This window comes from Schistocerca americana, chromosome 3 (assembly GCF_021461395.2).
Source record: "Schistocerca americana isolate TAMUIC-IGC-003095 chromosome 3, iqSchAmer2.1, whole genome shotgun sequence".
Classification (NCBI taxonomy): Eukaryota; Metazoa; Arthropoda; class Insecta; order Orthoptera; family Acrididae; genus Schistocerca; species Schistocerca americana.
The window spans coordinates 408453781-408466231 of NC_060121.1; the positions used below are offsets into that span (position 1 = coordinate 408453781).

At 40.6% G+C, this 12451-nt stretch overlaps 1 protein-coding gene and 1 non-coding gene across 4 annotated transcripts in view; both read left to right on the forward strand.

Moving 5' to 3' along the window:
* The window catches only part of LOC124605527 (AP-5 complex subunit zeta-1-like), a 165601-nt gene that overhangs the window by 54232 nt on the left and 98918 nt on the right, over positions 1 to 12451 (forward strand). For all 3 annotated transcript variants that reach the window (XM_047137271.1, XM_047137273.1, XM_047137272.1), the window contains one exon: positions 10185 to 10359. In XM_047137271.1, coding sequence (XP_046993227.1) covers positions 10185 to 10359 — 175 coding nt within the window. The remainder of the gene's footprint in view (positions 1 to 10184; positions 10360 to 12451) is intronic.
* On the forward strand, positions 11172 to 11246 carry Trnat-ugu. The gene has a single exon. It is a non-coding gene; the product is annotated as a tRNA-Thr (tRNA).

Genomic DNA, 12451 nt, shown 5'->3' on the forward strand with positions numbered 1-12451 from the left:
AGAATGAAACAGAATTTTCTTTGAACACTTTTATTTTAACATGATAAAACATGAATGTAATTTAGTTTTTGTGGGTGTTTTATTAAGTTGCAAATTAATGAGGCAATGAGACAATTGGTACTACTTATGTCCAACAACCTTTTTTATATTTGCATCATTCTCAGTCAGTGCACATCATAAATTGTGCTCCAAATCTATTCAGTTCCTTGTTTTTATTGTTGCTATCATAGTCAAACATCTACTTTCACACCTATAAATCTGGAATACCACATTTCTTTTCCATGTATTGTGTTTGGGTAGTGGGACAACAAGAATAACAACACTGTGTGTGAAACTGTAGTAACTTTTAGTAGTTACTGTTGTATCACACTGTCAATTAGTTCATTTATTTGTATAATAGAGGGAAACATTCCACGCGGGAAAAATATATTTAAAAACAAAGATGATGTGACTTACCATACGAAAGTGCTGGCAGGTCGATAGAAACACAAACAGACACATACATACACACAAAATTCAAGCTTTCGCAACAAACTGTTGCCTCATCAGGAAAGAGGGAAGGAGAGGGAAAGACGAAAGGAAGTGGGTTTTAAGGGAGAGGGTAAGGAGTCATTCCAATCCCAGGAGCGGAAAGACTTACCTTAGGGGGAAAAAAGGACGGGTATACACTCGCGCACACACACACATATCCATCCACACATATACAGACACAAGCAGACATATTTAAAGACAAAGAGTTTGGGCAGAGATGTCAGTCGAGGCTGAAGTGCAGAGGCAAAGATGATGTTGAATGACAGGTGAGTTATGAGTGGCGGCAACTTGAAATTAGCGGAGATTGAGGCCTGGTGGGTAGCGGGAAGAGAGGATATATTGAAGAGCAAGTTCCCATCTCCGGAGTTCGGATAGGTTGGTGTTGGTGCGAAGTATCCAGATAACCCGGCCAGTGTAACACTGTGCCAAGATGTGCTGGCCGTGCACCAAGGCATGTTTAGCCACAGGGTGATCCTCATTACCAACAAACACTGTCTGGCTGTGTCCATTCATGCGAATGGACAGTTTGTTGCTGGTCATTCCCACATAGAATGCATCACAGTGTAGGCAGGTCAGTTGGTAAATCACGTGGGTGCCTTCACATGTGGCTCTGCCTTTGATCGTGTACACCTTCCGGATTACAGGACTGGAGTAGGTGGTGGTAGGAGGGTGCATGGGACAGGTTTTACACCGGGGACGGTTACAAGGATAGGAGCCAGAGGGTAGGGAAGGTGGTTTGGGGATTTCATAGGGATGAACTAACAGGTTACGAAGGTTAGGTGGACGGCGGAAAGACACTCTTGGTGGAGTGGGGAGGATTTCATGAAGGATGGATCTCATTTCAGGGCAGGATTTGAGGAAGTCGTATCCCTGCTGGAGAGCCACATTCAGAGTCTGGTCCAGTCCCGGAAAGTATCCTGTCACAAGTGGGACACTTTTGTGGTTCTTCTGTGGGGGATTCTGGGTTTGAGGGGATGAGGAAGTGGCTCTGGTTATTTGCTTCTGTACCAGGTCGGGAGGGTAGTTGCGGGATGCGAAAGCTGTTGTCAGGTTGTTGGCGTAATGGCTCAGGAATTCCGGACTCGAGCAGATTCATTTGCCATGAAGACCTAGGCTGTAGGGAAGGGACCGTTTGATGTGGAATGAGTGGCAGCTGTCATAATGGAGGTACTGTTGCTTGTTGGTGGGTTTGATGTGGACGGACGTGTGAAGCTGGCCATTGGACAGGTGGAGGTCAACGTCAAGGAAAGTGGCATGGGATTTGGAGTAGGACCAGATGAATCTGATGGAACCAAAGGAGCTGAGGTTGGAGAGGAAATTCTGGAGTTGTTCTTCACTGTGAGTCCAGATCATGAAGATGTCATCAATAAATCTGTACCAAACTTAGGGGTTGGCAGGCTTGAGTAACCAAGAAGGCTTCTTCTAAGTGACCCATGAATAGGTTGGCGTACGAGGGGGCCATCCTGGTACCCATGGCTGTTCCCTTTAATTGTTGGTATGTCTGGCCTTCAAAAGTGAAGAAGTTGTTGGTCAGGATGATACGTTCGGTGGGGGCTTGGTAACCAGCTACAATGGGGCGGCCGGGATGATTGGGTTTGTGGATTTTAGGAAGAAGGTAGAAGGTAGGGGTGCGGGGTGTCAGTGGGGTCAGGAGGTTGATGGAGTCAGGTGATAGGTTTTGCAGGGGGCCTAAGGTTCTGAGGATTCCTTGAAGCTCCGCCTGGACATCGGGAATGGGGTTACCTTGGCAAACTTTGTATGTGGTGTTGTCTGAAAGCTTACGCAGTCCCTCAGCCGCATACTCCCGACGATCAAGTACCACGGTTGTGGAACCCTTGTCCGCCGGAAGAATGACGATGGATCGGTCAGCCTTCAGATCACGGATAGCCTGGGCTTCAGCAGTTGTGATGTTGGGAGTAGGAATAAGGTTTTTGAAGAAGTACTGAGATGCAAGGCTGGAAGTCAGAAATTCCTGGAAGGTTTGGAGAGGGTGATTTTGAGGAAGAGTAGGTGGGTCCCTCCAAAACCTCAAAACTCCAATCAAGACAATCTGGAACAACAACACCCTAATTCAGTAGTTAACCTTTCCTCCAAACCTCTCTCCCAATCCGAAACCTCTGTCCTATCCAAAGGCCTCACCGTCAGCCCCATTCCCAGATTCAACCAAACAGACCTCGTCAAATATTTAATGTCCTACACTCGTACTCTCTGCTGGAAATATGACTTTGCCACGAAGAAAAATGATCCTAATCCCAATCCTACTCCTAATGATCCAACTCCCCAAGACACCATCCAAATTGAACCCTGCCTGGAACAGTTCCGTCCTCCGTCGCAGTGGGACCCACCTCCTCTTCCTCAAAATCACCCTCTCCAAACCTTCCAGGAATTTCTGACTTCCAGCCTTGCATCTCAGTCCTTCTTGAAAAACCTTACTCCTACTCCCAACATCACAACTGCTGAAGCCCAGGCTATCCGTGATCTGAAGGCTGACCGATCCATCGTCATTCTTCCGGCGGACAAGGGTTCCACGACCGTGGTACCTGATTGTCGGGAGTATGTGGCTGAGGGACTGCGTCAGCTTTCAGACAACACCACATACAAAGTTTGCCAAGGTAACCCCATTCCCGATGTCCAGGCGGAGCTTCAAGGAATCCTCAGAACCTTAGGCCCCCTGCAAAACCTTTCACCTGACTCCATCAACCTCCTGACCCCACCGACACCCCGCACCCCTACCTTCTACCTTCTTCCTAAAATCCACAAACCCAATCATCCCGGCCGCCCCATTGTAGCTGGTTACCAAGCCCCCACCGAACGTATCTCTGCCTACGTAGATCAACACCTTCAACCCATTACATGCAGTCTCCCATCCTTCATCAAAGACACCAACCATTTCCTTGAACGCCTGGAATCCTTACCCAATCTGTTACCCCCGGAAACCATCCTTGTAACCATTGATGCCACTTCCTTATACACAAATATTCCGCACATCCAGGGCCTTGCTGCGATGGAGCATTTCCTTTCACGCCGATCACCTGCCACCCTACCTAAAACCTCTTTCCTCATCACCTTAGCCAGCTTCATCCTGACCCACAACTTCTTCACTTTTGAAGGCCAGACATACCAACAATTAAAGGGAACAGCCATGGGTACTAGGATGGCCCCCTCGTACGCCAACCTATTCATGGGTCGCTTAGAGGAAGCCTTCTTGGTTACCCAGGCCTGCCAACCCAAAGTTTGGTTCAGATTTATTGATGAAATCTTCATGATCTGGACTCACAGTGAAGAACAACTCCAGAATTTCCTCTCCAACCTCAACTCCTTTGGTTCCATCAGATTCACCTGGTCCTACTCCAAATCCCATGCGACTTTCATTGACGTTGACCTCCACCTGTCCAATGGCCAGCTTCACACGTCCGCCCACATCAAACCCACCAACAAGCAACAGTACCTCCATTATGACAGCTGCCACCCATTCCACATCAAACGGTCCCTTCCCTACAGCCTAGGTCTTCATGGCAAATGAATCTGCTCCAGTCCGGAATTCCTGAGCCATTACACCAACAACCTGACAACAGCTTTCGCATCCCGCAACTACCCTCCCGACCTGGTACAGAAGCAAATAACCAGAGCCACTTCCTCATCCCCTCAAACCCAGAATCCCTCACAGAAGAACCACAAAAGTGTCCCACTTGTGACAGGATACTTTCCGGGACTGGACCAGACTCTGAATGTGGCTCTCCAGCAGGGATACGACTTCCTCAAATCCTGCCCTGAAATGAGATCCATCCTTCATGAAATCCTCCCCACTCCACCAAGAGTGTCTTTCTGCCGTCTACCTAACCTTCGTAACCTGTTAGTTCATCCCTATGAAATCCCCAAACCACCTTCCCTACCCTCTGGCTCCTATCCTTGTAACCGTCCCCGGTGTAAAACCTGTCCCATGCACCCTCCTACCACCACTTACTCCAGTCCTGTAATCCGGAAGGTGTACACGATCAAAGGCAGAGCCACATGTGAAGGCACCCACGTGATTTACCAACTGACCTGCCTACACTGTGATGCATTCTATGTGGGAATGACCAGCAACAAACTGTCCATTCGCATGAATGGACACAGGCAGACAGTGTTTGTTGGTAATGAGGATCACCCTGTGGCTAAACATGCCTTGGTGCACGGCCAGCACATCTTGGCACAGCGTTACACCGTCCGGGTTATCTGGATACTTCCCACCAACACCAACCTATCCGAACTCCGGAGATGGGAACTTGCTCTTCAATATATCCTCTCTTCCCGTTACCCACCAGGCCTCAATCTCCGCTAATTTCAAGTTGCCGCCACTCATACCTCACCTGTCATTCAACATCATCTTTGCCTCTGCACTTCCGCCTCGACTGACATCTCTGCCCAAACTCTTTGTCTTTAAATATGTCTGCTTGTGTCTGTATATGTGTGGATGGATATGTGTGTGCGCGAGTGTATACCCGTCCTTTTTCCCCCCCTAAGGTAAGTCTTTCCGCTCCCGGGATTGGAATGACTCCTTACGCTCTCCCTTAAAACCCACATCCTTTCGTCTTTCCCTCTCCTTCCCTCTTTCCTGATGAGGCAACAGTTTGTTGCGAAAGCTTGAATTTTGTGTGTATGTATGTGTCTGTTTGTGTTTCTATCGACCTGCCAGCGCTTTCGTATGGTAAGTCACATCATCTTTGTTTTTAAATATAGTTCGTTTATTTGTTTTGAAGTGAATAATGAAGCAGTTTATGGTCTATTGCCGGAACTATCTACAACATGGAGAAGATATTTTCATGAGATATTTAGTATTTGTTACATACATGTCTCACTTTGACCATAATCTGTGTATGGAGCAAAGCACAAAGGACATGTGTAATCAGTGGACTATGTGAGGAGCCTATAATCTCCATCGCATAGTGTCACAAATTAATGCTTTTAATTGAGAAAAAGTAGTTATTAATAAATTATATATTCAGTATTAGATTCTTACAAAATTGTAGCAGTAGCAGTGGTCTTTGAAAAGTAATTTAGTTTCATGACTGAAACCTCCTCAAATCCTTTTTGTTTGTACCCCTCAAAAAATTTTATTTTTCCTGTCAAAGGATAATTACCCACAATTTGGGAACCACTGATCTACATGGTATTATTTTTTACAGATACAAAAATTCATGTTGATTGTAAAGTCATTTAAGAAATTTGTTTGTTGTCTTCGTTAATCAGCAAAAATAATGTAGAATATTGTTCAACAAGAAACAAACCACAAATGGTGGTCCAAATGAAACAGAGTCACCAGAAAATAGCTCTTGCGGAAATTGTGACACACGTTATGATCACTGGCCACCATATTCAATGATTACCTCTTCACTATGGTAGCATTACAAAATTCATCAGATCACTAAGAAGTTGTAATTCTGCTGGCTGTGATGGTGTTTCCAGCAGCATATTAAAATCTTGTGCATACTTGTGGTCACAGAAATGCAGTCATTTATGCCATTATTTAGAAGTGTTACTGGTGTTTCTCTGTTTGATATATCTTAAAGACCACTACACTCAAAAAGGCTATTTCTTCATCTTTATTTTAGTTCTGTGACTGATTACAAAGCTTAGAATAATGATGACAGGAAGTACAATTACCTCATTGAAAAAAAAAAATAAAAAATGTGATGAGTTTCATAACAAGTTTGCACCGTATTGGCTTTTGTATGGAAAAATATGGAGCATTCTAGCATGCAGAGAGATATGTTGCACTTAGGGCAATACCATCCTATTTCTTTCCTGATTGCATTTTCAACAGATAATTTCATCTTCTCTAAACAAATCTTGCAAACCTGTTTTGGATGGTGCTTCTTCTTTGTTACACAAACTTGATCAGGAAACTGTCATCTTACAAGTCTATTGCTGATAGCTGCAATAGAAGCAATATCTTGAGCCAGTATTGTGCTTTTCTGGAAAACTCCTTCACTAATTTGGCACAAAAAGGTGGATAATGACAGCCTTTCTTTTCGTTTGTATTTCTACTCACACAATGCATAACAAGAGCATTTGTTGCAGCCATTATAAGCACATGGAAGAATAGTTTATTCCACCCTTTATTTGTGTCCTCTTGTATGGATAGTAAAGACATTATCTGATCACTTCTATTGACTCCTGTTTTTACATATTACTGTCAAGAATAGCATCTGCAATTTGTTTGGTCCTGACACCATCCTTTGTACAAACAGAAAAGTCAGAGGTTGTCAGTTTTTGAAAGGCATAGTATATCCTTAGTAGTGTCTTTCCCCTTCAAACAAAGCCATTGATTTCTCATCATTGACACAGATTCATGCCTTCTGAGTTTCTTTGAAACATTTCCTTTTGGCAGTGCCTTCCTATTAGGCATGTATATTCCTACAGCCTTTGTCTTATTTTTTCATAGAAAAGCAAAAACTGTTGGTGATCTGTAACATATGCTCATGTAAACAGCATGGTCTTCACCCATATAATCAGTAAGCAACCTCTGAAAGACTGGTATTACTGAAGTGTGTTATGATCCCTTACTAGTGTACACTTTGAATCCAAGAACATAATCAACCTCAGAGTCACAAACAACAATCATTTTTATTCCATACTCATCTGTTTGGTTCTTTGTGTAGACATCACCATCATTCATTCACAAAATTGACACATTCCTTCATCAGTGATGAGGATTTTGTATGAGTAAAACTACTTTTTAAACTCTTCTAATAAATGATCAAAAAAGGACTAATTTTTTGCATGGCATTATGCGGAAGATGATCTCTGGAAATGTAGGTAGAATTATCATTCAAATGTAAACATGAAAGTATGGCCTTTAATTTATTCTGCTCATTACCGACCTTGGAAAAGGGGTCAAGATAAAACTATTGGTACGCCAGTAGTCTGTCATGATTTTGTCGCAAGACACATATAAATAATTATGATGAGAAATGAATACATTTCATGGAGCTTCATGCTTGCTCACGAATGCCAAACACTGTATGTCTTTTGCTTGGATCCTCTCTTCAGTTTCTAATAAATCAACTTTGGGTACCTTTTTGTTCTGATGTAATATGTTTCACCATAGAGTGGGGAAAGAAAATTGAAGGCACATCTAGTGGAGTGGATTTTTCATGAATTGCTGCTGTTAATCCACCTGTTTCTGAGATCTGTGGCACAGCAGGCTGTTACTCATTGAATGTCCAGCCTAATTCGATATGAGCTGACTTCTTTTTGGAAGATCAAAACCTGTTTCTTGACAGTGCAGAAAACTATGTTACAGAGGACGTACTTTTGTTGAGTTGATGTTGTCTTAACAGGAGCAGGTTCATCATCAAACTCCCCTGTAAAAAAAGACAAGTAAAACATGACTAAATTGTAATTACAGGAGCAGTATCTGTAGCAACAATACTAATGAGAAAAAATTGTAGCAGAATGTGACTGTTTGCACTCAGATATTTCTCCCTCCAATTCAGAATCATTCAGTTCTTTCTTCAGAGCTTCCAAAATGTCTTGGTCACTCAACTAACATGATATATTTGCAGCAGAATTACAGCAAATGGCACGCACGAAACTCATGACAATAGAAGCGCACAGTGGTTCAGTCAATCACAACAGCAGTTCATATGTTCCCTAATGCTTCTTTCAAAGTAATTCCAGAAATTAACAAAAGAGTGCAGCACCTGTCACAGGACAGGTAGCAAGCCATCCGTAGATTGTTTTGAAACCATTCCAGTTTTTGAGCAATCAGTCTCTTGTACATTGTAAAACATCACATCCTGAAATGTTCTCAGGCAAAGTACTTTGAATGCGTTGTTGTGGCCAGAGTTGCACTCTGGCTTGGTTACCAAAGCATTAAACTATCTTTGTAATCAGTCAATGAGTAAAAGCGTAATTGCTGACTGACTTAAATATGCTGTTGGAGGACATCTGCAAAACTGGATATAAGCAAATCTATTTCACTCCCAGACTTTTAAAAAGTTTTTGTAGGTAGCATGTAATATAATACTGACTTATTTATCCCAGCAGGAATTGTTAACTGCCTGTTGTTTGGCCATGGTGGGGGATTCTCCAGGGACAAAGCAATGCAAGGCCTCACATATGAAGTCCTGCAGAGCTAAACAAGAAAAATTACCCATTGTCACATTTTGTGACTTTCCAAAAGCCCTTGATTTTGTGTGGATGATAAAATTCTACTTGTCAAACTAAAGTTCTATGGCTTTAATGAGATCCTCTTGAATGGATGAAATCTTACCTTCATAATAGAAAGCTGTGTGTGGTAGACTGTGTCTGATGCTTGAAACTAACATGAGAATGTGGCAACATATCATGTGGCTTCGTACAGTAATCAGTATGAGGTCCCACTCTTGTTCTCAACCTATGTAAATGATCTTCCAATACCTTTAAAGGATGGTTCAAGGACTATAATGTTTGTTAGTCCCAATTCAACTCAACCTTACCAGATGCAACTAAGGCAACAGACCAACAAGTGGTGTAAGGTAACAGTGTAAGTTAACTAACAAGTTCAGTTCAGCAAGTTATACTCTTAGAAGCACCTCTCATTGAGTTGACCTAAAGACAGGAATGTTGGCTTATTTTGCAATTTTTCAGTTCCTGTCGTCTTACAGAAGCAGTGCACCCAATCAAAATAAAGTGTTTGTCTAGCAGAAGCAAGCTGTAAAAATATTGTGTACAGTAAATAACCACACATCTTGCAGAGGTGTTTTAAAGGATCTTGAACTTTTTACAGTCTTCTCTCAGTACATTTACTCCTTAATGGATTCTGTTGCTGACAAAAAAGATCAGTCTCAGCTGAATTGTAGTTTATGCAACCACAATACAAGGCACAGAAGTAATTTTAATGCAGACTTTGCCTCCTTGTCTAAGGTTCAGAGAAAATTATGTAGTCTGGTGCAAAGGTTTTGAATAAGCCCTCATCTAACACAAAGCAAGAAGTTGGGAATTGCTGCCACTGCAAAAGAAAATTCTAACTTACCTCATTAACCACTCTTCATATGATTTACCTGAATATTTAGTTTCAAGGATTGAAAACTTCTGTTAGCTACAAGGCAAGTAGCAGTGTTCATTGTAAAAATGCATGACAAGTCCTAGGCATAGCGTATTGTAAGCAGGACATTGTTTTTGCAGATGTTGGTAATGATTTTGTTTGAAAATACCGATGTAGTTAAGTAAATATTAATCTGCCAATAGGAGATAAACAGGAGCTGCTTAATATGAGCAAAGAAGCAGCAGCTTTCTATCTAATATATTTGGTTAAATTTAGCATGAATACTGTTAAGTAGTGTAGTGAGATTTTAATGTTTATATAATGTGCAGATTAAGTTTGATTATTAGCTTGTTTTCCATTTGTGTACAGCTTGACTCTTATACATCCATGAAGGTTCTCCACCTTGATGTGATCTATGGAACACAATGACTGATCCTGGTTTTTTGTTGTGATTTTTGGCTTAATGACTAAGTCTACACCATTTGTGCAACTGTTTCCTCTCTTGTGTTAGCTGATAGGAAATCTCTGGTTTTGAAAACTAGCATTTATGTCATCTTTTATTTATTCATATATCTCTTGCCACCTTGAAAGCACAATTTTTTCCAGTATTTCATTTCATTTGAGCTAACTACATTTTTTTCAGGTTCTTTGTGAAGTGCTGGATCTACTCAGTCAACTTGTCCACAGTGATAAACAGTGGGGTCCAAAAGCACTAGTAATTGTGAAAAGAATAAACAGTTATGTTACCGAAAGATTTAAAGGGCAACATTCTGATGTTTCCATCCTTATAAGAGCCCTGAGTTTCCTTTTAAATATAGGTATGTATACAAAGTAAAAAATACTTACTTGATAATATTATTGTAACTTACGCTATTAATGAACAATGATCATGACCAAGTTGACTTTAGGAAAATTAGAACTGATATAAGACTCTTGAATTTCCAGACAATTGAGCTCATTTCAGAACCTTCACAGTGACCAACTGTTGATATTGGCTGCAAAGGATTTATTTTTAAAATTTATTGTACTGGACCGTTATTGGACTGTGTAATCTTACCCTCCCACTCATCACTATTAAAATTCTCTTAGTCTCTTCATACTTCGAGAGGTGTAAGATATACAAACAAAAAACTTTTCATATATCTTCATTATCTCGTTGTTGTTGTTGGCTCCACTTTTTGTGTCTAAGGGTACATTCTTGCAGCTGAAATTTCGATTTAACATTGTGGGCTCCTGATGACTAAATAATTGATGAAGATTTGCCTATATTTTTATTCAATTTTATTCTTTTTCACATTGTTAAATATCACAACATCTTTACATTTTCCACATTAAAAAGAAAAAAAACTATAATTACACTATGAAGATGGTATCTGTTCTTTCAGACATGTCTGAAAGAACAGATACCATCTTCATATGGTTCAGGCTAACCAGCCATTGACCTTCTTCTTCTGTGCGGATGCACACGCATTGCTCGAACTCTTACGGAACTCGTTAAGATTGTCTGCCATGAATAATGAGTGTAATGTGCAGGGGCACTAAGAATGTGGTGTGCGCACATTAAGTTGGGAATGTGCGTCTTACGGGGACCGTGCAAGGGGTAAATCCCTACAGTCGCACTACCCTCTGTGCCCTCAGTGGCTCAGATGGATAGAGCATCTGCCATGTAAGCAGGAGGTCCTGGGTTCTAGTCCCAGTTGGGGCACACGTTTTCAACTGTCCCTGTAGATCTATATCAATGCCGTTGACAGCTTAGGATATTGATTTAATTATCATTTCAATAATTACATTGTTGTTGACAAACTTACATAAATGTCTTCTTCCATCAGAGGCATGCCCACTACTCCTAACATTCTGCCAAACTTACAATATTCTAAAGAGTTTACAAAGCAAAAGAGCTTACAAACTTTGTCGGCGAAAGACGAATCGTCACCAAGTTATGTCATTACTTTATAAACGAGTCCAGAAATAAATTTAATAATTATCGTTAGATTGTGCAATTAATAATACAAATTTTAAGTATGCCAGAAAAATCATAATTTCAAATGTTTCTAAAACAAGAGCGATTTTAACTGTTAGTGCATATCGATTGTAGCGCATTAATTTCTTTTTATACATTTTTTCCTGTAATATAATACATCATATACGGAATCATATGAAGTTCTTTTAGTTAAACACCAAGATACAAGAATTGATAGTATAAATGGTATCAGTTATTTCTTTTAAAAAAAGGTTATGTTAGAGGAGGGTGTCCCATTATAATATCCACCTTACAAAATTTGGAAACAGTATGTTTACAATATTTTGTGACAGACTATAAGGTTTGCCAAACAGTGTACAAACTGATGCCCAGGATAGAATATGGATGTATAGAAGTATCTAATACATAACATATTACAGAAAACATAAGAAAAATATCTACTGCAAAAATCATAATCTATACGTGGTTCAGGATATGGCATTCAAATTTTCAGATCTATGGAAAATACTGTCACAAGAAAATACTACAAAATCAAAGCTACACCATTACACCACTAAACTATAGATGTAAATACAGAGACAATGTAAATTACTAGAATAATAAATTGTAAGTTGACATCCATACAATCAAACCTTCAAAATTTTCAAAAGAGAAGAGAAAAATTTCAGAGCCTAAGTGTATGAAAAACTCACGACGACAGGTACAGACCAGAAAAATATACTCAATCAAGAAGTAGGAATCAGTCAGCCGCATAAACCAGAGTATTCAAGGTTATGTTGACTCATGAGAGAACAAAATAATGGAAAAATATTAGGGACTAAGCTTACGATGTGGGGATCGACCCACAAATCCAAACCACACCTGTTACAAAACAGCAAAAAATGTTTTGACACAACAAAATGAATAAAGTTCATAATCATATCAATAAT